Source organism: Pteronotus mesoamericanus, unplaced genomic scaffold (genome assembly GCF_021234165.1).
Source record: "Pteronotus mesoamericanus isolate MK-2021 breed Mesoamerican mustached bat unplaced genomic scaffold, CSHL_Meso_final contig_27, whole genome shotgun sequence".
In the NCBI taxonomy this organism is placed as follows: domain Eukaryota; kingdom Metazoa; phylum Chordata; class Mammalia; order Chiroptera; family Mormoopidae; genus Pteronotus; species Pteronotus mesoamericanus.
This window is the reverse complement of record NW_026555115.1, coordinates 3,265,658-3,291,355: the sequence shown is the minus strand read 5'-3', so window position 1 is coordinate 3,291,355 and position 25,698 is coordinate 3,265,658. Positions and strand designations below refer to the sequence as shown.

Here is a 25,698-nt window from a genome sequence, read left to right as displayed (position 1 = left end):
TTTTCCAACTATTTCAAAAAATTCAAGAGGAGGGTAGGCTCCCAAACTCATATTATAAGGTCATCATTATCCTAATTCTAAAACCAGATAAAGACACTACGAATAAAGAGTATTATAGGCCAATATCCCTGCTGAACATAGAAGCTAAAATCTTCAATAAGATATTAGCAAACTGAGTACTGCAGTACATCAAAAAGATAATACACCATGAACGAGTGGGATTTATCCTGGGAATGCAAGTTTGGTACAAAATTCACAAATCAATAAAAATCACATTTTAAAGTAAAGGATAAAAACCACATGATCATATCAATAGATACAGAAAAGGCATTTGATACAATATAGCACATATTTATTATCAAAACTTTCAGCAATGTGGGAATAGAGGGAATGTACCTAAACATAATAAAGGCCACATATGGCAAACCCACTGCCAGCATCAATGAGCAAAACTACAAGCATTCCGCTAAAGATCAGAAACAAGAGAGGTATGTCCGATTTTACCTCTCTTATTCAACATAGTACTGGAAGTCCTAGACACAGCAATCAGACAAGAAGAAGAAATAAAAGGCATCCAAATGGAAAGGAAATACTAAAACTGTCTTTATTTGCAGATGACATGATACTTTACATAGAGAACCCCAAAGGTTCCACAAAGCAACTACTAGACCTGAAAAAAAGGAATTCAGCAAAGTAGTAGGATACAAAATTAATATCCAGAAATTAGATGCATTTTTATATGCCAATAACAAACTAACAGAAAGGGAAATTAAGAAAACAATCCCATTCACAATGGCTTCAAAAAAAAATGAAGTACCAAGGAATAAACCTAATCAAGAATGTAAAAGACCTGTACTTAGAAAATTATAAGATACTGAAGAAAAAAATTGAAGAAGATACAAGAAAGTGGAAGCACGTATCGTGTTCATGGATAGGAAGAATTAACATCATTAAAATGTGCACACTACCCAAAGCAATCTATCGATTCAATGCAATTCCTATCAAGAGTTCAATGGCATATTTCACAGAACTAGAACAAATATTTCAAAATTTCTTATGGAACCACAAAAGGCCTGCATGGTAACAGCAATCCTGAGAAAGAAGAACAAAGTTAGAGGAATCATGCTAATATCAAATTATACTATAAGGCCATAGTAATCAAAACAGCATGGTTCTGGCATTAAAAAAAAAAAAGACACATCGAACTACACACAATTAGTATTTGACAGAGGCAACAAGCACATACAATGGGCTAAAAACAGTTTATTCAATAAATGGCGTTGGAAAAACTGAACAGACACATGTAGAGAAAAGAAACTAAACCACTTTTTTATATCACACACAAGAATAAATTCAAAATGGATTAAAGACTTAAATGTAAGGCAAAAAGTTATAAAAAAATCCTAGAAGAAAACATAGGCAGCAAAATCTCAGATATTGCTCGTAGCAATATTGTACCTGATATATCTCCCCAGTCAAGGGAAACAAAAGAAAATAAAATAAACAAATGGGACATCAAAAAATGGGAAGTAAAAAGCTTTTGCACAGCAAAGGAAATCATCAACAACATAAAAAGACAACCCACAGAAAAGAAGAACATATTCACTGATACACCTGATAAGGGGTTAATAGCCAAAATTTATAAAGTACTTAAAAAACTCAACACCAAAATAAATAACCCAGTTAAAAAATGTGCAAAGGACCTGACTAGACACTTCTTTAAATAAGACATACATATGGCCAATAGATATATGAAAAGATGCTCATCACTAATCATCAGAGAATGACAAATTAAAACCACAATGAGATACCATCTCACACTTGCCAGAATGGCTATCCTCAATAAGTCAACAAACAACAAGTGCTGGCAAAGAGGTGGAGAAAGGAGAATCCTTTTGTACTGCTGGTGGGAATGCAGACTGGTGCAGCCTCTGTGGAAAGCAGTATGGAGATACCTCAAAAATTAAAACTGGATCTGCCTTTTAACCTAGCAATCCCACTTCTGGGAATATGTCTGAAGGAATCCAAAATATAAATTCAAAAGAACATAATCACCCCTATGTTCATTGCAGCATTATTTATAATCACCAAGATGTGGAAGCAGCCCAAGTGTCTATCAGTAGATGAGTGGATAAAACAAATATGGGACATTTACACAATGAAATACTACTCAGCAGTAAAAAAGAAAAAAATTACCATTTGCAACAGTATGGATGGACCTGGAGAATATTATGCTAAGTGAAATAAGCCTGTCAGAGAAAGGGAAATATCATATGATTTCACTCATATGTAGAATCTAATGAACAAACTGAACTAACAAGGAAAATGGGGACAGAATCATATGGAAAGCAGATGACAGCCAGTGATGGAGGGTGAAGGGGTGGAGGAATTGAGCAAAAAGGAAAAAGGACTCATGGACATGGACATCAGTGTGATGATTGCTGGGGGATGGGGGGTATATGGGGATTAAATAAATAGTAATGGAAAAAATACAATATTTTTTATAAAAAAACAAACTCAACAATAATGAGACAAAGAGCCCAGTTAAAATAATGGACAAATGGTTTTAACAAAAATTTCTCTAATGAAGACATATAAATGGTCAATAAGCATGTGAAAAGATGCTCAATATAATAGTAAATTAAGGAAATTGAAATCAAAGCCAACATGAGATATCACTTCACATACACTGAGGTGGCTAAAACGAACAAAAAAAAAAGTCAAGAACAAGCATTAACAAGAATATAAAGAGTTTTCATGTGACCCAGAATTCCTCTTAAGAATGGAAATATGTCAAGAGTAATGAAAACAATGTGCCTACACAAAACTTGCATACAAATGGTCATAGTAGCATTATTAATAATATTTCGTAGGCAAACTGCCCCAAATGATCATTAAGTGATGAATGTATGAACAAATGTGGTATATCCATATATTGGAATACTATTTAGCAATAAAAAAGAATGCAGTTTTTATATATCCTAAAACATATAAAACTTGGACATATACAAGTGAATAAAGACAGTCATAAACATCACACATTGTAGGTTTCATTTATCTAAAACCTACAGAACATTGAAATCCACCATGACACAGAACAGATTAGCAGTTGCCTGGGCTATAGAGGGGAAGGCAGGAATGGAAACGGCCTACTCATGTACAGGTTTCCTTTTGGGCATTATTAAATATTTTAAAGTTAGATTGCAGTGATGGTTGCACAACTCTATGAATACACTAAAAAGCACTGTGAATGAGTGAAAATTGTCGTATGTAAAATATATTTCAATAAAGCTATTGGGAGAGAAGAAAAAACAAAATTCAAGAGTAGTGTGATACAGTGAGGTGTTAGGTAATTTCCACACTCTAATTTCTTTGCCAAATGTTAAAAGTAAACTTTAATTCAGCTCTGATTTTCCCATTAGCTGTATAATAGAAAAATATCAGTTACAAAAGTCATTTTACTTATCACATAAATGTGAATTAATATTAACAGATGAGTAGAGTTTACTGACTTGACTAATGAGTAAGAAACACTTCTTTCAGTGCCTAGTAAACAATGAGTACATGTGAGGATGAAGGGAAGCTTCTTATTGCACTTACATAATTTTTAAATGTCCTATAAATTAACAATTGTTGAAAAAATAACAGAGATAGGCTACGAAGAATCAAGTAATTTTTTGTCTTTGATCTTTGTTAAAAATAAGTATTATTAATTTCAGACCAGAGGATCTCTTTACTTGCTTGCAACTGATGGGCTCATACCTTTAGTGGATAAATAATTATTTTGGTATATAAACTACTTTTTCTTGCAGGTGATTCAAATTTTAGGAGAGTAAATTAAATCTCTTTTTTTCTCCTATATTCTCTCAGGGGCTCTTCTGAATCAAATATTTAAATAAATGATGCTCTGTGAAAAAGAAAATAAATACGATAATTCATAAAGTGTTTCTAGGTGTTTAACCTGTACTATGCCATCATTACTCTAGTCACTGAAGACACAAAGTTGACTAAGGCTTGGTTAGCCTCTTCTCTTAAGAAATTGATTAACTAGTAAGAATTTTAAATAAAGACATAAAAATGCATAAAAACTACTTAATCAAAATATAGTAAAAATTGTCTTTGAATAAGGTTACATATTTCTGGATTTCTAAATCAATAAGGACATCATTAATTATGTCAACTGTTTATTTTCTCTTTTAAAATTAGTTTTAGTTTAACATTTCAATACAGGAACATTATGTCTTTAATAATGCTTGATGGCTATCCCACTTATTTCCTAAATATTGTTTAATAGGTATTTTCATCCAACCACACCCTAAACTTCATTCTCACTTAGCATTCCCAACCCAGTGGTTAAATCCGCAATTCATCGTCACATATCCAAAATCCCAGGAATTATTATCCTTAATACCTCCCCATTGTAATCTTTCCCCTCACCACCCCTACCACATTTATTGTTATCTTGCTTTATTTTACTTCTTATTATTTTTCAAATATTTTCATTTCTCTCCATCCCCATCGCCACTGCCTCTGCCAAAGTCCATCTGCTTATGATCCCAAGCATCGTTCACTTCAACAGTGCTTTTGTCTTCTCCTGAGCCACACCTTTTAATTTATTCTCCAATTTCAACAGAAGAGATCTTCATTTCAAAAAGCATATCTGATCATCTTTAAAAGTCTTTTACCTATGACCTGAATGATCTGGCATCCACCTATTTTCCATGCTCACCTGGCTTATGTTTCCTTGTGTGGCTCTAGCCACACTGGCATCCTTTCAGGGTTTTTAATGTTCCATGTCTCACACTATTCCCACTACCTCAAAGTTCTATTTTCATCTAGTTAACTTTTCTTTACTCATCTTCACTTCATTAGGAAGTTTCCTATGACTTCTTCAAAGTAGATCAGGTCAATATATTAGAAATTCTAACATGAGCGCAATATTTTACCTTCAGCCTTTTATTCCTATGTCTCTCTTTTATTCCATATCATAGCTTGTAAGTGTTCATATATCTGATTAATTAGTGCACTCCTTGCTTATTATATCATTAGGGCCAGGACCCTGCTATTTTTTCACAATCATGTTTTCAGCAGCTGGTACAGTGTATAGGATAGAATAAAGACATAATAAAAGCATTGAATGATTCAATCAAATGACTGTAGGTAAAACAGGGCATTTTTAACCCACAGATATGATGGGCTGTATTGCTATGTCTTATGTTAATTTGTTCATTTCATTGCAAGCCTTTTTTCAGGTCAGTAAAACTTCCTTTATTGTTCTGTTAGATAAAGAAAACATATATAAATATATACATAGAGCAACTAAATGCAATGTATGTTCTATTGTCAAGCTTAATCAAAAAATATCAAAACAATTGCTGGTTCAATATCATTTAAAAATGTGACAGACAACATTTATTGTTCTATTTCTGGCAAAAATGAATCAATTAGTCAAAAAAACCTATTCATGTTATCCTCAAACAAACCCTTGCATGCCTATTTTTCATTTTCTTCATTGGTACTATTTTAGTGGAAATGATGAATCTTCTTTTGTCTACAACACTGCTATGGCCTTCAAAGTGGCCTCCCAGTTTCTACTTTAATTTCCCTATAAAGTATACCTTATTCTGTAGAGTGCTCTTCTAAAATATGATTCAGATATTGTGACTTTCTTCAAATTGTGCTTATTGCTCACAAAATAAAACCTACACCTACAAAACTCAATATAATATTCTTCCTACTTATCCCACTGGGTTCATTTTGTACCATTCTCCACATCTTCTACTAAGTATTTTCTGTTCTTGGAATAGATTGACGGTGTTCCCACACAAAGTTCTTTGCAATTATTGTTCTTTCAGCTGATAAAACTCTTCAACCCAACCTTAAAATTTTGCCTCTACACTGAGCCTTTCCTAAATACATAATGATTCTCTAGCCCCCACCTTATGCTATTTTTTGGCAAGAACTCAATGCTAGCTACAATTTCTTGTAATTTTACTTGCTATTTGTTTATTGTTGGCTTACCAAGCCTGCCTTGTTCCATGTACCCCCAGAACCTGGAATATTATCTGACACAAAGAGCAAGGTCTCAATAAGCAGTTGTCAAAGATATTAACAAACTAAGACATATGGGTCATTTCAAGAATTATGCAGAATAATTATAAACATGGTGAGGGAGAAAAAGCTCTGCAAGATTTAAAAAAAAGATGAATACATAATGTAAATAAGACTATTTCAGACAAATTTATCATGGGAAAGAAGGAAGGAAAAACAGAGAGGTGTATGACTTGGCAGAATAAGTGTGTATGTGTGTGTGCATGTAGCATAGCCAAGGTTGGTTCTCTTTGTTCACATAGGCAGTATTCCCACAATAACTGAAAATATTTGTATGGAAAGGAAAAAATATATGTATATACATACATACACACAAACACACAGACTCATATATTTAATGCAAGTAAAATTGGTAAAATGCTTAAGTAAGAAACACAAATTTACAAACTTTTTATACATAAAACACTAAATAGTTTGTTTTTTTTTTACAAGGGATTTTGAATGGAATACTCATCTTGGTATATTAGAAGCAATACTAGGCTAATAAACCAGAAATCTGTACTCTATTCTCAAGACTATCATACATGTTTTAATCACTTCATTTCTCTGGACTTCAGTTACATTTTATTTGAACTGAAACAGGAGACATGGAGCGTGTTTTCTAGCTCTCTAATGTGCTGCCATTATCAATTAAGATGTGCTAAAAATTAAACTTCCTTAAATGCTCATGCATGTTCCATGAGCAAACTAAAATACTAATCTGTTTCTGTTGTAATATGAAAAACTCTGTGCTCTATAATATTGATAGGTTACAAAAGTTCTGCTGATGCATGCTTGTCCCTCAATAAAGCTTCAGAGACCAAAGTAGTCTCAACTTCAAAAACTTTAAAGTTCTCTTGAACATGTATTGTTTTCTGCTTAAATTACACCAAAATTGATAGAATAATTACTGTTTTTTAAAAAAAGTATAACTTACTTTCCGTGACTGGGAGATAGCCCAATATAAAATTTTTCATATAAAATGAAAGGCAGAAATATTCATCACATGCTCCAAGGCATATAACTTGTCTTGAATTAGTCAAAATGAACTTACTGGGCCTGGATAGAATCCAGAACATCGCTGTCTCAGGAAGCTGAATTCCAATACAACTGTAATTAAATGCAGTAAAAACCTCACTGTCTGTTAGCTTCCATACTCCTATCTGACACATACTAAAGCAATTTACACCTCTAAGAAGACTAAATAAGAACCTTTAAAGGAGGAAATATTAGACTTGTAATAATTTTATTGTCCATTTTTAAGAGGATAAATCAGACATGGTTGAAATAAGCTCTGTTGAAATAGTGAAGCAAATGATGTCTAATAAAATGTTATATTTATATCAGTGTTTTATTTCTATCAAAGAAGACCTTTAGATATACTATGTAGGTAATTTTTGTTTCTCTGAAAGATGACTTATTCAAGAATCTGCATAATGATTTATATAATTGATAATGTGGATTTATTAGCAACAATTTACACTGTTGCAGAAAAATGTTATATCATCTAAGGTACTTTGTCCCAGTGAATGAATTTGTTAGTAGCATCTCTTTCCTAGGTCGTTCACAGTGGTAATTTAGGATGAGATGTAATACAGGATGGTCTCTTGTAAAAACTTTTTCATTTAAGGGGAAATGCATGAATAACTGTATGGAATTTTAGAATAATCATATCATACTTTCAAACATATGGAGACAAGGGTATCTCTTCTCACACTTTGAATTTTTACCCAAGTAGACTTCCAGGGTGAGGATCAGAACTTTTCTCATTTTTCTTTACATCACTTTATGACCATCACTTTAACAACTATGCTGGAATTCATTTTTATATCCATCTAAATTACAGAAAAATTTAAACAAGCTAAATATTTATGGCAGACTCAAGGTTTTCCTTCCTAAATTAATAAATATAAAAGAAATATTCCAATCTTTACTGAAATACATGTTACTTCATTTCTGTTTACCTGAATGTACATAGATAATATGAATAAAGTTAGATCTTTCTTTGATGGCTAAGAGTTGGAAATTAAATAATGTAAATAGATACAATAATAATTTTCAAAATGAATACTGTGACTAAAATTAGCTTTATATTTTAAGATGAGTAATAACAATGAAAGAAATATAAACATATCTAACAATAGTGTGTGATTATTCGGAAAGGTAGAGATATGCCCAATCTAAAATCAATTATTTATAAACAAGGTGCCACAATGTCAATAATTATGCTTGGTATAATTATGCTGGAGTCCCTAATGGTCATAAGCTTTTATCCTCTAACTTAACAGATGAACACCTGCTTCCTGGTCAAAGAAGTTGATGGTAGTCAAAAAGGTGATATTAATTCATCTGAACAACAAGAAAAATCTCAATTAGAAGTATCCCACCAAAATTATAAGAAAACTGGGGTTCCTCTTTGACCTGTATCCTGCACTGTCCAAAGCAAAGAAATTTAAGAACAAATGATTCTATTCATGCATGCTGGTCTTCTTTGCAGAATTGTCCATGAAAAAAAATAAAAAGAAAGAAAGAAAATTGTCTTAACATAAGGAACCTGTAAACCACACTTTAAGATCTTCCCTGTCAATTCCTCATTGGACAGCCATTGCTTTGATTCCACCTTGAAAAACTACCTTATAACCATTACATGTTCCTTTGTATCTCAGTCTAAAACAGGATTTCTCAAACTTGGCACCACTGACATTTTCAGTTGGATAATTCTTTGTCTTGAGGAGCTGTCTTGAGCATTGTAGAAAAATTCATGGAATCCCTAATGTCTGCTCATTAGATTCCCTCAGCTCCTTCCTTCCAGCCATAACAATCAAGAATGTCTCCCAAGTTGCCAAATGTGTCCTAGGGGCAAAAGAATTCAGACTGAAAACCACTGGTCTAGAGAACACAAAAACAAAAACAAAAAACTACACTGTCATGTACATGGTAACATGCTTAGGTGTACAGTTCCGGTGACTTCAATGGTTAATCAATACTCATTACACTACTGATGTTAATCACTATTAGGGTACTGACATATATTGCTAAGTCCAGATCTTTTGCAAAATAACAAATTTTCCATGACTATAGCCTGTATGTGAGGCCACTTGACCAGTCAGAAATATATGATCATCTTTCTTTATTTCAAATTTTAAAATATAAAATTTTAGGTGCCTCTATCCAGCAATTCTTTACTTGTGCTGCTATAATATTTCATAGGCATGTATTTTATCAAACAAGAATCAGAAAATAAATTCCTTAATTTCATGGTGGTACAGAAAGTTGGATGTATCCCCCAACCTCCATATATCTAGTGGCAGAACAAATAAAAAATAAACCAATAAAAATACTATGATGGCATGCAAGCCAGCTAATGCTATTTCTGTGCATGGTATGTCAATAAACATTTCCTGGTTATAGTTAAACCTGCTATCATGTAATGACCTATAAATAGAGAGTTGGACCAAAAGAATGTGTAGCTAACATTTTCCTTGGAATCCTTTTGCTGCCATACATAATTCCTTCTCTCTGATTGAGGCTATTTATATATAGCATGTTTTTAAAAGCGTACAGATTTTCAGAATCAAAGAGATTTAATATTTTCATCTATTAGTTATAAGGTCTGTCTGGAAAAGAATCCATCCATCATTAATATAAAAAGAATGGTGTGTGTGACATTGATGTAACCTGGCAGCCAAAGAGAGTGGACTGGAATGTGCATATGTGAATGAACAATGACAACTTTACTGTAGTAGTCAGAGGGCAGTAGACACCATTGAGTGAGCACATGTACTATGTGGCTGTTGCATTCTAAATGATTGAATAGAACAATGGATCTACATCAGTTTTTGCATTAAGCTTGAACATTCCTCTGCAGAAACTATTTGGATGATTCAGAAGGTCACATCTATGGGCAACAGGTGAATGACAGCTTCATCAGGACAATGTGCCTGTTCATACTTTGTGTCTTATGCAGACAGTTTAGGGCAAAACTTCAAATCACCCACGTGACCCAACCCATCTACAGTCCAGATTTGGCGCCCTGCAACTTTTGGCTTTTCCCAAAACTAAAATCACCTTTGAAAGGGAAGAGCTTTCAGACCATTGAGATTCAGGAAAATATGACCGGGCAGCTAATGGTGATTGGGAGATCTGTGTGAGGTCCCCACAGTGCCTACTTTGAAGGGGACTGAGGCATCATTGTCCTATGTATAATGTTTCTTGTATCTTTTATCTCCCTCAATAAATGTCTTTATTTTTCATATTACATAGATGGATACCTTCTGGACAGACCTTGTATGTCTTTCCATATTAGCATGTGAACTTCTTTTATCTTTTTGTAACCTTAACAATGCTTAAGCACATGGCCTGGACACATGTTTCCAATTTCGTTTTAATTTCAAAAAGTGATTTGATACAAGTATTTGTGGCTGCTGGTATGTTCTGCTACAACAACTGGTGAGATTCAATTTATTGACAGCAGAAAGAGAACAACAGCTAATACTTGTGAAACATTTCCTCATTATGTCATTGTGAGTGAGATTTTGTTTGAAATAGCTCTGGCTGTAAGAGACAATATTTTCAAACTCTTAGAAAAGATTGGAGCAATTTTGGGGCTAAGTCACTTCTTTTATATAATTCCCCTTCAAAAAGTTATATAGCCTTTAATTTCCTCCTTCATTAGAAATCCACCTGTGGTTAATCCCAAAGAACACTTTATGAAAATTATTTCGGGAAAGTAATTTATTTTGTTTTATTTTTGACAGCCATGGTTATTATTGTTCCAGAGTCTGCTAACCATGAATACATAGCTAAAAGTACACCACTATTTATATTTAAAATGTGTTTAAGCAGGAAAATGACAATGTGGCATTACTTTAATTTTTGAAATAAATTAAGAGCAAAATGTCTTATTAATAATAAGCCAATCTGTTATCACATTTTTTATCAGTAATGTGATTTTTTCCAGGTAACTTGTCATACTTTTATTATAAAGCTTTTTAGAATAATCTGATTAAATTAATTATGATTATAATTAGAATTATAATTGTTCAGTGAAAAACTGCAGTATGAACAAAATTCTCAAGCTCTAACAAGAGATTTTTTCCTAAGAGAAAGGCCTCGGAGAGAACATAAATCCAGACTTTAGCCTAACATAAGCTTACAAAACACAACTGTATTTAATAATGCTATCTCAGAGTCGGGAGGAAATGATGCAATGAGTTCCTCTCAAATCATCAGGAATCATGGTAATTATTATTTTGGTTTGCAGTTTTGGGTTAACTCATTGCAAACATATGTCACACTTATCTGCCTACCGTTCCATTGAATTCTGACACTTCTAGGACTTAGAGATTGCTTAATTATCTGTGTTGTGAGATAAATGTCTTTAGGGAGCCTATGAATCTTAGAATATCAGTGAATTAGAATATTTGCTAAATATGACTTTGTGGTAATTAAGAGTCATAACCTACATAGACGAAAAAAGAAAAACCTTAAAAGGGTTTAAGACGATTAAACATACAGGCACAAAAATAAAACGACATTAATCAGCATATGAAGAAAAGTACAATGACAAAAAAAAGTACCAATAATAAAATTGGGATAATAAAATATTAAGTAAAAGTTTTGTTTTTGTCTCATTTTGATGTATCATAGAGGCTAAGAAAGCAAGGGATAAATAATAAAAAAAATACATAAATTGTGACTAGAGGGAAGACCTCATTAACTTGTGTAAGGGGGATGATCATTAAAGAATAGTCACATAACCAAATATTCAATGAAGTACTGAGTGTCTACACCTAACTTAAATACTTGGTCACTAGCAGCATATACTACCCTCCAAAGTGATACTTTATAATAAAGGGCACAAAGTTGAAAATACATTTAACTTTTTTTCCGAATTAATTTTATTGAAAATCAACTCACATTGACATTAATCAGTAAATAATTACTATACCATCTCATCATTAGCAACTCCTGTGTTACGCCTCCTGTCCATTGATTTCAGCAACTCTCAATGACTCCTTAGACTCTTGTCTGGTATCCCTAAGGACCATCCAATTAAGACATAGTAGATACTGCTCTATTCTACTTAGTAAACTTTTTCATGAGGATTAGTATTGTCTTCCATAAGGAAAATCATATTCTTAAAAAGTGAGCAAATGTCTTATATATACTCAGTATTCCAAGAATGCTGTAAAGAGTTGCACCTAGAATATGTGTTTCTTTAATATCTATGAATTACCTTATTAGTTTAAAAACAAAAATGTCATTACCCTCTGTTAGTAATAACCTAATTGCTAAAGTATATAGGCTGGTTGGTTCGAGATACCCTAGTAGATATGAACCCATATAATCACTTCATGATTTGCAAAGACCATTTTCTCTTAACACATAGAAACAATAAATAGGAGAATGCTCTAGTCCAGGGGTGTCCAACCTGTGCCCTGTGGACCACTTTCAGCCCAGGATGGCTATGAATGTGGCCCAACACAAAATCATACATTTACTTAAAACATTATGAGTTTTTTTGTTTTCAATAATGTCTGTGTATTTAATGCATGGCCCAAGACAACTCTTCTTCTTCTGGCATGGCCCAGAGACACAAAAAGTTTGAACACCCCTCTTAGTCCATCTCTTCCACTTGGCCATCCTAAATACATATGAATACTAAATGATTCCAAATGTACAAGATGATATAAGTTTAAAACAATGATTTGCTCATTGCTTTATTTGTTGTAGTCTTCTGAGGCCTTGTATGATGTTTTGTCTATATCATAAACTTTTCTAATATGCAATATACTGAACCTTTAGTTACATAGAAAAGTGAGCAAATAACTTTTCAGTGGTGTTTTATGGTTAGATTTTGAATATTTGCAACAATTAATTCATTATCATTTATTCTTAGGCAATCATAGCTAAAACTAATTTTAAGGTGACTGAATTTAACAGAAAGGCAACATTTATATTTCTTTCTAAGAAGAAAATGCATACATTCATTTATCTGAACAATGGTAATGATTTTGGCATAGGAAATAATATTGATAGAATACTAAATTTTAAAAATAAACAAATCAACTCCTATAGAAGGCCAGTTTTAGAAAAGCTGCCTTCTGCTTGATCCAGAAAACCACAATAGAGTAGAATGAATTCATAACAAAGGAAAAGTAGAGAGGGAGAAAAAGCTAATAATAACTTTTTGGAGTAAACATTTTTTAAAAAAACATTGCAATTTGACTAATTTTACATAAAAATATTGGAAGAAATATTCATCATAAGGAATTATTATTCCTAGAAGTAATGACTTATTTACTAAAAATGATAAACAGGAAGAAAATGAAACAGATGGTCCCATGGATATTTTCCATCAATAGATATACTGATTCTAATGGTATCTCAGCCCTAACTTTTCACCTAAAATTATTTGCAAGTGATACAGATGGAGAAAAGAAAGATATGTCCACCTAGAGAACATTCTAAACAATACTACAATGCATAAATGATTAATTATTCATTACTTACAAAAGTTGTGTTTTCCAATAATAATGTGGTAGCATTTGTTTCTATATTCAGTTTAATGACATGTCCATTCTCGCTTTTATACACCACATCTGTATCTGCAACAACAAAGATATCAACAATAGACAAACACATTGACTATCGCATATAATAACCATTGAAGAAAAATGTGCATAATAAACAGATACATTAGAATGATCATTGTTAGCTTTTAATAACCTGAGCAGATTTCTAAACTTGGCCCAAATTAATCATCTTCAATGATATGGAAGCCTGCCTAGCCTGTGCTCTATTGTGCAGTGAAAATAAGGTTAGTGAGAGAGCCACTCAGATTCCTGGTTTAACAAAAAAGTTAATTAAAATATGGGCAATTGGCTGCCCATTCTGAGATGACAAGGGTGGAACAATGAAAAATGCCTCCAGTTTCCTATGTAAGCTGTTACTGATTAATGATCAAGTTAAACTTGCAGAAAGTGTTGTCAGTTAAGCATGATGTCACAATTTTAAGGCTACTCATATTGAACCACCATCATGCAGGCATTTTCAAGTATCCAGTCTTACTACTGTCAATTCCTACTCAACCTCCTTCTCCTTTGGATTGAAATTTTGTCTCTGGTATTTTATCTGGTTTGTGTGATCACAGATCAAAATTTCTGATGAGACTCTTTTTGTGTGTAACATTCTAAAATGAAGACATTTCAAGCTCCACTAATTATCTCCAATTTTTATGATGATGGGATTTTCAATAGATGTATTATATTCATGTATTACATACTGACCAGTGTTGCCTCATTTTACAAATCTTTAAAAAGTTTTATACATATGTGATTTACCAGCATAGTAATAATGAAACTGCCCTCATTTTAAAAGCTAATTAAAGATACAACCACTGAGACACAGATGGCCAATAGACATATGTAAAGATGCTCAATGTCACTAATCATCAGAGAAATGCAAATTAAAACCACAATGAGATGTCATCTCACACTGGTCAGAATGGCCATCATCAATAAATCAACAAACAACAAGTGCTGACAAGGATGTGGAGAACGGGGGACCCTTTTGCACTGTTTGTGGGAATTCAGACTGGTGCAGCCACTGTGGAAAACAATATGCAGATCCCTCAAAAAATTAAAAATGGATCTGCATTTTGACCCAGTGACCTCACTTTTGGGAATATATCAGAAGGAATCCAAAACACTAATTTGAAAGAACATAGCACCCTTATTTTCATTGCAATGTTATTTACAGTCACCAAGATATGGAAGCAGCCCAAGTGTCCACCAGTAGTTGAGTGGATAAAACAACTACAGGACAGTTACACAATAGAATACCACTTGGTTGTAAAAAAGAAGAAAAGTTTACCTTTTGCCACAGTATGGATGGACCTGGAGAACATTATGCTAAGTGAAATAAGCTAATCAGAGAAGGATAATACTATATGATTTCATTCATATGTGGAATCTAATGAACAAACTGAACTAACAAGGAAAATGGGGACAGAATCATATGGAGAGCAGATGACAGCCAGTGATGGAGGGTGAGGGGTGGAGGAATTGAGCAAAAAGGAAAAAGGACTCCTGGACATGGACATCAGTGCAGTGATTGCTGGGGGATGGGGGGTATATGGAGACTAAATGGTAATTAAGGAATTACAATAAATATTATATAAAAAAATAAAAAAGATAACTGATAAAATTTGATAAAATCAGGATTATAAAAACAAACAAAATTTATAAAACTGTTAGCATACCATTGTACCTACTTTGTCAACTTTAGAGTAATGATGTTTTTATTAAAATAATTAAATTGTTTCTGGACAGCCATTGATTTTATACATATTTTGAGCTAAATTCAACCACATTCATCAGTAAATTAACATTTAGGAATATCTCAGTCTAAAAATATCAAACAGAAGGAAAACTATTAGAAAGCAGTCTTGAGTTGTTTTTTTTAAATAATCATAATACCTTTCCAGGTTTACCCACTAACCTTCTCTATAGTATTAAATATCCCAGTGCCCCTGCCCTTCTTGGAAGAAAGGCAGTATTGAAGAGGATTTAGTCCACTGTTGGTAATGAATCAAGTTATATAAATTACAACCACTCAAATCCTGAATGTCTTCATCTGTATAATGATAAAAGAACACTGCAATGGAAGATTATGAACATTATATAGAAATGTCTGACACTTTGGCAAAGCAAGATTTCCTGACCTGTTTTCCAATTCTTTAAATATTATAAATAGTAACATCTACAAATTATATGGTGAGAAGCAATCAATAAAAATGAAGTTTGTTTTCCTTTCTTTTTGTGTTTCATTCAGAAGACTGAGAGTTCGGTGTAACTCTCGTATTAGAGTCAAGGATGGCATGGATAGCGAATAGGTCTTGACCTTAACCACACAGGGACAGCGACATGTGAGACCTATGCCTAGAGTATACAGAAAAACAAATGGTGTTTTAAGAAAGAAGAAAAAGAGACAAATACCTCCAAGTTACTCTTGGAGACAGACTGTATAGAATGCAAGATAGTCCTATGGGATCTTTAAAATAAGGCCCTGTAAAAAAAAATTTTTAATATAGGAACATAAAATAAAATAAGACTTTGTACAACTTTCTTAATGCCTGTTGTCAATTATAAATACATTGGATTACTTTACCATTTATTTTACCTGTTGTCCTTTCTAGAGATGTTGAAGAAATAACAGGTTTATATACATCATAAACATTTATTTTGTTTTATATTTATTTCCTATCTTTTCTGTGTTTTCTATTCCAAATATATGATCCCAGCCTTACATCAATACCAGTCACCTGTGTTACTTGATCTAGACAGCTGATTCTGGCCTCCTGCCTTCTTAATCTCTATTAATCCTTGCGAGAATCAATAGCGCAACCAAACCAATCCCCTCTGTTATTTTTCTTGATATTCTAAATTCTGTATCATTTCTTGGTATTCATGAACATTACCATCATAGATTAGCAAGAAGAGACAAATAGCATGCCTTAACAAATCACCATTATAATAGATTCACGACAAATTAAGAGAGAAAGGATGTCACCCCTTCTGCTGCCCACTGGAGATGGATATAGCAAAAAGTCACTAGATGAGTTTCCCCCACCCCGAGAGGGGAAGTAAACTGCAGAATTCTAAATAGGGCTGAAGTCTGTGGACTTAGGAAGAAAGAACTTAGGGAACAATTTTAGTATGAATGGTGGTTTGATTACAATGGAAGAGACAGAGTAACATGTAGCCCCATAGTCTCTCATAGCAAGAGAAAACCCCAAACAGCTGAGAGATTGTACAGGAGGAAGAACAAGGAAAATTAGTTTATATTTTCCTTAGAATTAAAATATAAGGAAGTGAAGCTTGTTTGAGAAGATAAAAATTACCGTTAATATGTTTTAAAGGTAAATTTTGTTAATTATTTAGACTTGAAAAAAATCTACAGAATTTGAGATTCCATAATTCCTTTAGATTTGCTCCCCTGTGAATTTTACTGTCAATGTTACATTAGTAGGAGAATTTTTAAAAAATTCAAATGTAATTCTCTAGCTTAACATTTAATATATATTCTTGCATAAATTATTCTTAAAGCATCTAATATCTGTCATTATTAATACTTCTTAATTTTTTCTGGTCTTTCAAATCAGGTCCTTTGGGTATCATATTTATCCTACTTTACCGTTTGATTTATAATCACTAGTGGAATCTCCCAGTTTTGAAATTCCCATTATTGAATTTAATAAATTACTTTCAGGAACTGTATTTCAAGACTGTCAGCTCATATTTTGTTTAATATTAGGTAACGACATATGAGTGAACCAGATCAAGGAGTGAAGTACCTTAACAAAGGAAGGTTAAGGTGGGTATATTTGAAATATTCTTAAAATGAAGTATTATGCGTGTCTATACAGTACTTTGATTGAATAAACTATCTTCCTTTTCAGCTCAATGAAAGTTAAGAGTCAATTATCCTAAACACATATTCAAGTCAGTAAGCTTTTTTTAATGAAAAGGTGTGAAAGATGCAATCGCTGTCTAGCCTGTCCATCCTAAGCTCCAAGAACGTATTTTTGAAGTCTGTTCCCCTATATTACTGTCATTTCTCTCCAATCCCTTTTCTAACAAAGGGAAAACAGTAGTTATCCTAGTTCAAGATCTTTTCAAGTAAATCCAACCTTTTAATGTATACCTCTTCCACACAAAGCCACTAGTAAAACACTTCCCATTACATCCCTTTGTGCCTCTACCTCAACTGTCAGGACCATGAACCAGAGTAACCTACGTCCATAAAATTTTACTTTTAGTTATTGAAAACTCTTGCCCATGAAAATAAAGCTGTAAATCAATACAAAAACTCAAATTTTTCTTGTGAAAATTAATTTATCTGAACCATATGCTCCTAAAACTGAACAATTTTCTTAATTGTCAAGCAATTGTTTACTTATACTCACTTTAAGATGCTTACCTCTCTGTCCACCAATCTTAAACTATTACATCCTGAAATGTGCACAGCTACTGCCAGACCCTCATTAAAAGGCCTGTCTTAACAAGCCATATACATACCTACCTCCCCTAACCATGCCTTCTTCGGCACATTGTCAATTGTCAAAATGCTGTCATCCCTGACTGCAATAGGTAATAACTTCGTTTTTCTTAACAGGTTATTTTGGATGTCTTCTGGGAAGTTGACAGTTGACAAAATTTACCTCCCATGTATACCAGTAAAAAGTCACCTTATTGGTTATTGTTGATGTTTTTGATAATTTAATTTTGACATAATTTGCTTTTAATGTTTCAAAATCAAATCTATCATCTATCTATCCACCTATCTACCTATCTATCATCTATATCTAATCAATCATGTACCTAACAAGGAGACTTTTCAAAAAATGGAAAAAATCAAATATTTAAATCCAAATATGATCTTCATCTTTTAAAAAAGTCTATTTTTGTTATATCTAATATGAAATTTGTATATCATCACTTTTAAAATTCACACTCAAACAATAAACTGAGCATTTTTAAAAAAACAGTAAAACAAAATGATGGAATAATTATCACAGAAAATATTCTAATGAATTTTGCAAGGATTTGTTAAATATTAAATTAACAGTTGTTAAGTAATTAAATATATCAATTGATAGATCTAGAATACTGAGCTAATCATAACTGTTACACAGCAGGCCTCTCAGTCATCTCTCTTAAAACACTGGTCACGACTATGGAAAACTTTCCTCACTTGAGACTCAAGTTCCACATATATTTTTTAAGGTTTTATTTATTTACTTTTAGAGAAGGGAAGGGAAGGAGAAAGAGAAGGAAACATCAGTGCATGGTTGCCTCTTACTTGCCCCTTACTGATGACCTGGGCCAACAACTCAGGCATGTGCCCTGACTGGGAATTGAACCAGCGGCCTTTTGGTTTGCAGGCCTTCACTCAATTCACTGAAACACACCAGTCAGAGCTAAGCTCCACATATTTACGTGAGAAAATTGAGGCCACCAGAAATGGCTTTATTGTCACTTTCATCTACTTCAAAATCTTGCTGCAGACACATTCTTTCTCCCCAGACTTCTGTAAAGAGGTGATCTTTCTCCTTAACTAAACATAAAGCTGTTGTGTAACCAAATCAATATGCTTCAAGTGCTTAAATATCTTTGATTTTTTGCTCCCTCTTGTCAGCTAATTGTACCTTCCATCATGTATATATTTCTTTTCTACTTTAATAATAATAATAATAATCACCATAATCATCTTCATTCTGTTCTTTTGCTCTCTCCCAGGTTATTTTCCTTTCACAATAGGTCTCAATAAACATTTTGTATATGGGGTTTCTGCCTTATTCTGTTTGTCTGCCATACATGTTAATCTCCGTATCTCCCTGAAGTGCAACTTCAGTCCTCACTCTCCTGAAATTGCAAACTTCCGATATCATCCATGACCTGCAATAATCAAATCCATTTAAGTGTGCACTTCCCCCACACTTAACTGTGCCTCACTTGACTTCAAGGCATGTGACAATGATAAACAGTAGGGCTTTTAAATTCTCTTCTGTTGACTTTCAAACATTACTTTACCCTGACATTTTTTCTTCAAAAATCTCTGTCTTCCACCTATCCTATTGCTACCTAAACAAAGACATCCTTCAAAGCTCAGTTCTGAGCTTTAATTTTTTTCCAAGCTGATATTCTCTGAGTGATCCCTTCTACTCAGATCTTCTATATTCACTTTCAACTCAAGTTCTGACCTCTCCCATATTCCAGTTTTATATTTCCAATTTTCTACAAGATCACATAAATGCCTTGCAGATATATAAAACTCAGTAGACTAAAATTAAACTCCTTATAGTTTTCGGTACAGATCTCTCAAAGTTATACACACACATACTTATGTTCATTATACCTTCTCTATCTCTTTGTCTTCTATATTAATATGGTTCCTTAAATACTCTCACTTGGAAAATTTGGGGTATTTTTGCTTTAACTTTCGCTATGCCTCTAGCTAATTCTCATCACACAGCTTAACATTCTGTGTAACATTTTGTAATCTCTCATATGCTCCAAAGACACTCATAGAGCCCTAATCAAAATAAACTATATGGTTAAAGACTGTCACTTAGGTTACTCACTGTGTAACTTCAAATACACTTTCATAGTTATTATCACCTGATAGTCTATAAAATAGTCCAAATAATCTGCTCTTTACCATTGTCCACATATTTCATACTTCACTCCCACTCAGTTTTGTTTATGACATCCACTGATAAATATGCAAGTCCAGCCTAGACATTTCTGCTTTTTCCAAGCACTGTTAAATTCCCAACAATTCTAAAGTTCTCACTTAATCTCTCTTTTCCCAACTCCTATATCAGTCATTTAATGTTTAATATTTAGTCATAAAATTCCTTTAAAAAATGCTTTCTATCCTTATTTAGTTTTGATATGTTCATTCTTGGTTTTCAATTATTTTATAAATTCAAGAAAGGGTCTATTTCTTGTTCCTTTCAGAACTGAAACTATTCACACCCATACATCTTATTGTCTACATTAATATGAGCTTACTATTCAATTATCTGCAATAACATGACCTTAATATTTTAGGAAACTCTTGCCAGAGAAATGAAATTGCAAATAACTTCTTTTTTTTTTTTCCAGGAACGTTCTGAAAACCCCTTCACTGAAAAATGGACTCCTTAACTAACTCTCACTAAAGTAACTATCTCGTTCTCTTAGAATGACACATAGCTCAACCAGGTAACTATTCACTATTTGAGAGCTCCTCCCAAACCCTCATCTCCCTAAATTCACTAATGCTAACCTTTTACAAAACTAATTTCACTCAGTCCTAATCTATATTCCTTATTGAAATACCTGCCAAACTAGATCCAAACAAACAAAAAACCTTATAAGCATTCTTCCTTTACCCGTCTTCCTCCATAATGCTACTCACTCTTGATCAACACAGTGATATCCTGTACTACAGTGAGCAAGAAACTCAGATGAGTTTATCATGTTTGACAGATTATTTGGTTGGTAATTTGGGGGAAGCAGCATTAGTAGTTTGTAACTTCTATAGTACCCAATGTGGGTACCTATCCCATTGAAGAAGGATCACAACATATTTCTTTGGTACAAAATTAAAGTCTTTTCACTATTTTTATCATCCATATTTAATGTTTTCCACTACTTTGACTTTATTTAGAGATACATTTAGCACTACTGACAAAGACTCCCTAAATTGAAATTTAGTCAGTTTTCTGTAATCCCTCTTCTAGAGTAGGCCTCTAGACTTGCCTTTAGAAAGAATTGTGCTAAGTCATTTTAGTGAGAATCCCCCTACTCTTGATAATCTTAGTAATCTTCCAGCCATTGTCCCCCTTTCTCTAACCCTTGGCAATAAACACCCAGGAGTCTGCTGTATTCAGTGTTGAAATCAGTCTCTTTCCCCTTGTTGCAACAGTCTTCCCTCTGTTGTAATAGTCTTAAATGAAGTCTTCCTTGCTAAATCAACAAGTGTTAGAATAATTTTTCTCTAAAACAATTGTGCAAATCTAAACTTAGATAACCTACTTTCATTATGTCCTAAAATTAAATTTAAATTATATAAACCAATATAAATCCATATTAATTACTGATAACAGCTGGGGAAATTGAAGCAGTAATCAAGAAACTCCTGGCACACAAAAGCCCTGGGCCGGACAGTTTCACAGGAGAATTTTACAAAACATCTAAGAAAGAGCTAGCCCCTCTCCTTCTCAGACTATTCCAAAAAATCCAAGAGGAGGAAAGACTCCCAGACTTTTAATGAGGCCAGCATCACCCTAATCTCAAAACCAGATAAAGACCCTACAAAGAAAGAAAACTACAGTCCAATATTGCTGATGAACATTGATGCTAAAATCTTCAACAAAATATTGGCAAACCACACCCAGCACATATGAAAAAGATCATCTACCATGATCAAGGAGGATTCATCCCAGGGATGCAAGGATGGTTCAATATATGCAAATCAATAAATGTAATACATCACATAAACAAAAGGAAAGACAAAAACCATGTGATCATTTCAATAGATGTGGAAAAAGCATTCGATAAGGTATAGCACCCATTTATGATCAAAACACTCAGCAAAATGGGAATAAAGGGGGCATATCTCAACATAATAAAGGCCACATATGAAAAACCTACAGCCAACATCATATTCAATGAGCAAAAACAAAAAGCTTTCCCGCTAAGATCGGGAACACGACAAGGATGTCCGCTTCCACCACTTCTATTCAACGTAGTATTGGAAGTCCTAACCACAGCGGTCAGACAAGAAAAAGAAATAAAAGGCCTCCAAATTGGAAAGGAGGAAGTAAAACTATCACTGTTTGCAGATGACATGATAGTGTACATAGAAAACCTTGTAGACTCCACCAAAAAATTACTCAACATAATAAGTGAATTTGGCAAAACAGCAGGATACAAAGTCAATATTCAGAAATCAAAGGCATCTTTGTACACCAGCAATGAAATAGAAGAAGAAGAAATCAAAAAAGTTAGTTAGTTAGTTTAGTATGTTAGACCAGGATTTGACAAACTCTGGCTGTGCCTGTTGTCCAAACTCATGCCTGCCAAATTTGGGCCATAGCTAGCTACATTTATTCATTTACATATGTCTATGGCTGCTCTCACATGACAATACAGATTAGAGTAGCAACAGAGAGTTTATGGCTCAAGAAGCCTGAAATATTTACTATCTGGACCTTTAAAGAAAAAGTTCACTGACCTCTATGTTAGATTATTAATTATTTGCATTCAAAGACATATTTTTACTTACGTTAGTCATTGATCATTGCAATGTCGGTAAAGGAATGCTCTTTTATCCCCAAAATAGCCATATACTCAAGAGTTTTTATTTTCCAACATGGCATAAGAAATATGTTTGCCTTAAAATGATTTGAAATCCTGGGAAATATTAGAAAAGTAGGTGTGCAAAATAAATTCATTTTTGTAGAAAAGAAACCAGAATAAAGGCCATCTTCATTTAAAAGTCATCATAATTGTAAGTAATCATCATTAATTCATATGGAAGTATCAATCCTGTGAATGGCACTTTCTGTGATAAAGAGCCCTTTTTAGGCTCAATAATGACTCAGTTGATGGCCACTCAACTAAATGATGTTGTTTTGATTGTAGCTAAGTGTGAATAGCAGCAATTTTCACTTGATCATTTCATTTTTCATATTATTTGCAAAAAAGTTCACATAAGAGGAAAATAAAACAACCTTCTCTAGAAATTTCAAATATCTCTTCTCACCAGAAACTTTGTACAGAAGTAGCTTAAGTACCATTTTGAACTGGTTTTCAACTTTCTTCAGTTAAAACCCTCAGAAGTCACTAGAGCTTTACTAAAAGCTGTCTTAACTTCAGACACATATATGCAACCATCTTTATTAGAGTGGTCCGCTCTATTGAAGTCAGTAGGCAAAGGGAAGACATAAACAGATTCATGCCTTCTCTTCACTGAGTATCTCACATAAAATGAATATAGACTCTTGTTGGCTTTCCATGATCCAAAAGGTCTAAATGCTTACACTGCACAGACAACATGCAGAGAATAGACCTTATTTTAAAGTAACAGGTAAACTGCAATATACAGAGAAGAAATGAGGCTGGGAAAGTATTTAAATCACTCTGTTGTCCTTTAATTTGTTTTTGTTTTGGCAGGCACTAACTTGTTAGCATTTTTCCCTCATTCTGAAATTGTTATGGGGTGCAAAGGAGAGGGTCCCCCAATATAGCAAAGAATATTCTGCACAGCCCATGGGGGGGTTGGGGAAGGGGATGATAAAGGGTTAAATACTTTTCATAACAATGGCAAATTGGTAGCAGATTAATAGTTGTGCTACTGCCCCAGGCAAAAGGTCTACATGATTTTCAGACCATATAATGACTCCTGACACAGCTGGGGGGACTTATACTGTACCTGCAGGAGAGGCAGAGAGGTGGAGGCTTTGGTGTCATGGGGCAGTCTTGCCCTGACTAAAGGGGAATTTTTAAAGATGGCAGCCAGAAAGGAAAAAAAAGAAAAAAGAAAGAAAAAAAAAAAAAAGGAAAAAGGGGGGGGGGGGGGGGGGGGGGGGGGGGGGGGGGGAAAGAAGGTAAATGATACGGGAGAAATGGCAAATACAGCATGTTGTAGGAGAAGCTGGATATGAGGTCATGTAGGAAGGTCAGGGTCAGCACTTAAAATAAAGGTAGGCAGAGAGAGAAGGGGCCAGTTCCCCATGGGGTAACGAGGAAGCAACAAGCAGCTGTGCCATTCTACACTGAAGAGGCCACCATGTGAGAAGGAGTCTGACTATAGTGGGAAAGGAGTTATGATTACTCCTCTGAGGATTCTGCTATGTGGACTGGTATAGTAAGGAAGAGGGCATGTGGTATGTAGTGCAGCAGCAGTCGTGCATGAGGAAAAGGTGTAAGGAGAGAACTGATAGAGATGTGCATGGATCCAGCAAAGCTGATAGAGCTGTGTAAGAATATGCTTAACCAACTATGGATTCATGGGAGATGCATGGAATGCTGATTTCTTCTTCTCAGAAGGACATATGGAGAGGCCACTCTCTTGGGAGGAGTGCCTTCCTGGACTTCACCATGATCGAATGCAACATGGCACACGTTTTCATGGACTATTACATGGAGGCTGAGGACAGCATACTCCAGATCCTGAAGGAGAGAGTTGCTGCAAGAGGATGGCAATTCTGTAACTCTCAAGCACAGATTATAGAGGGATGGTAAACTGTATGCACAGCTGGTTTAAGAAGAGATGAGGATATGGGGAACTTTTGGGCATGTTTTTGGCTTATTGCCTGGGTGGGGAGTAAGGGAAGTGCTAGGTCTTGTGGGAGAGCAGAGCTTCAAGTAGGAGTGCCCCCAGCCCTCCCAAGGTTGGAATCCTGTAAATAAAAACCTGTTTTCCTCAACATTAATTGTTGGATCATGCATCACCGTGCCACATGCATGAATCCTGGTTTGCTTGGTTACAAAATGACTCAGCTGGGCAGATCTCAGCCTCCAAATGTACTTTTGAAAGATAGGTTACCAGGTATCCAAATGTATTTTTGAAAGGCAGGTTACCAGGTATCCTACACAAGCTAAGAGTTGTGTTTTGTTGGGTTTTTTTTTTTTATTTTGGACTTTTACTCCTGTAAAGCACCTCACTGTATGTGAAGATACCATTTGGCCTTCACCACAATGGGCAATGGTGATTTGTCCGTTTCTATGAGTAATAAATTCTCTTTGTCACTGATTCAGTGGCCACACATTTACATATACAAGGCCTGTCCAGAAAAAATCCAGCCACAGCTAATGTAACAAGAATGGTTTGCATGACATTGATGTAACCTGGCAGCCAAGGAAAGTGGACTAGAATGTGCCTGTGTGAACAATGATGACTTCGCTGTACTAGTCCGTGGGGGCAGTAGACACCTTTGAGTGAGCATGTGTATTGTGTGGCTGTCACATTCTAAATGAGCAAATAGAGCAATGAATCTACATCACATTTTGCATTAAGCTTGAACATTTCTCTGCAGAAATTATTTGG

General features: G+C 34.1%; 1 protein-coding gene across 1 annotated transcript in view; it reads right to left on the bottom strand.

Moving 5' to 3' along the window:
• DPP10 (dipeptidyl peptidase like 10) overlaps nucleotides 1-25,698 on the bottom strand; it is a 715,542-nt gene that overhangs the window by 372,995 nt on the left and 316,849 nt on the right. The window contains exon 4 of the mRNA XM_054574986.1: nucleotides 13,606-13,700. Within this exon, the coding sequence (XP_054430961.1) occupies nucleotides 13,606-13,700 (95 nt within the window). The remainder of the gene's footprint in view (nucleotides 1-13,605; nucleotides 13,701-25,698) is intronic.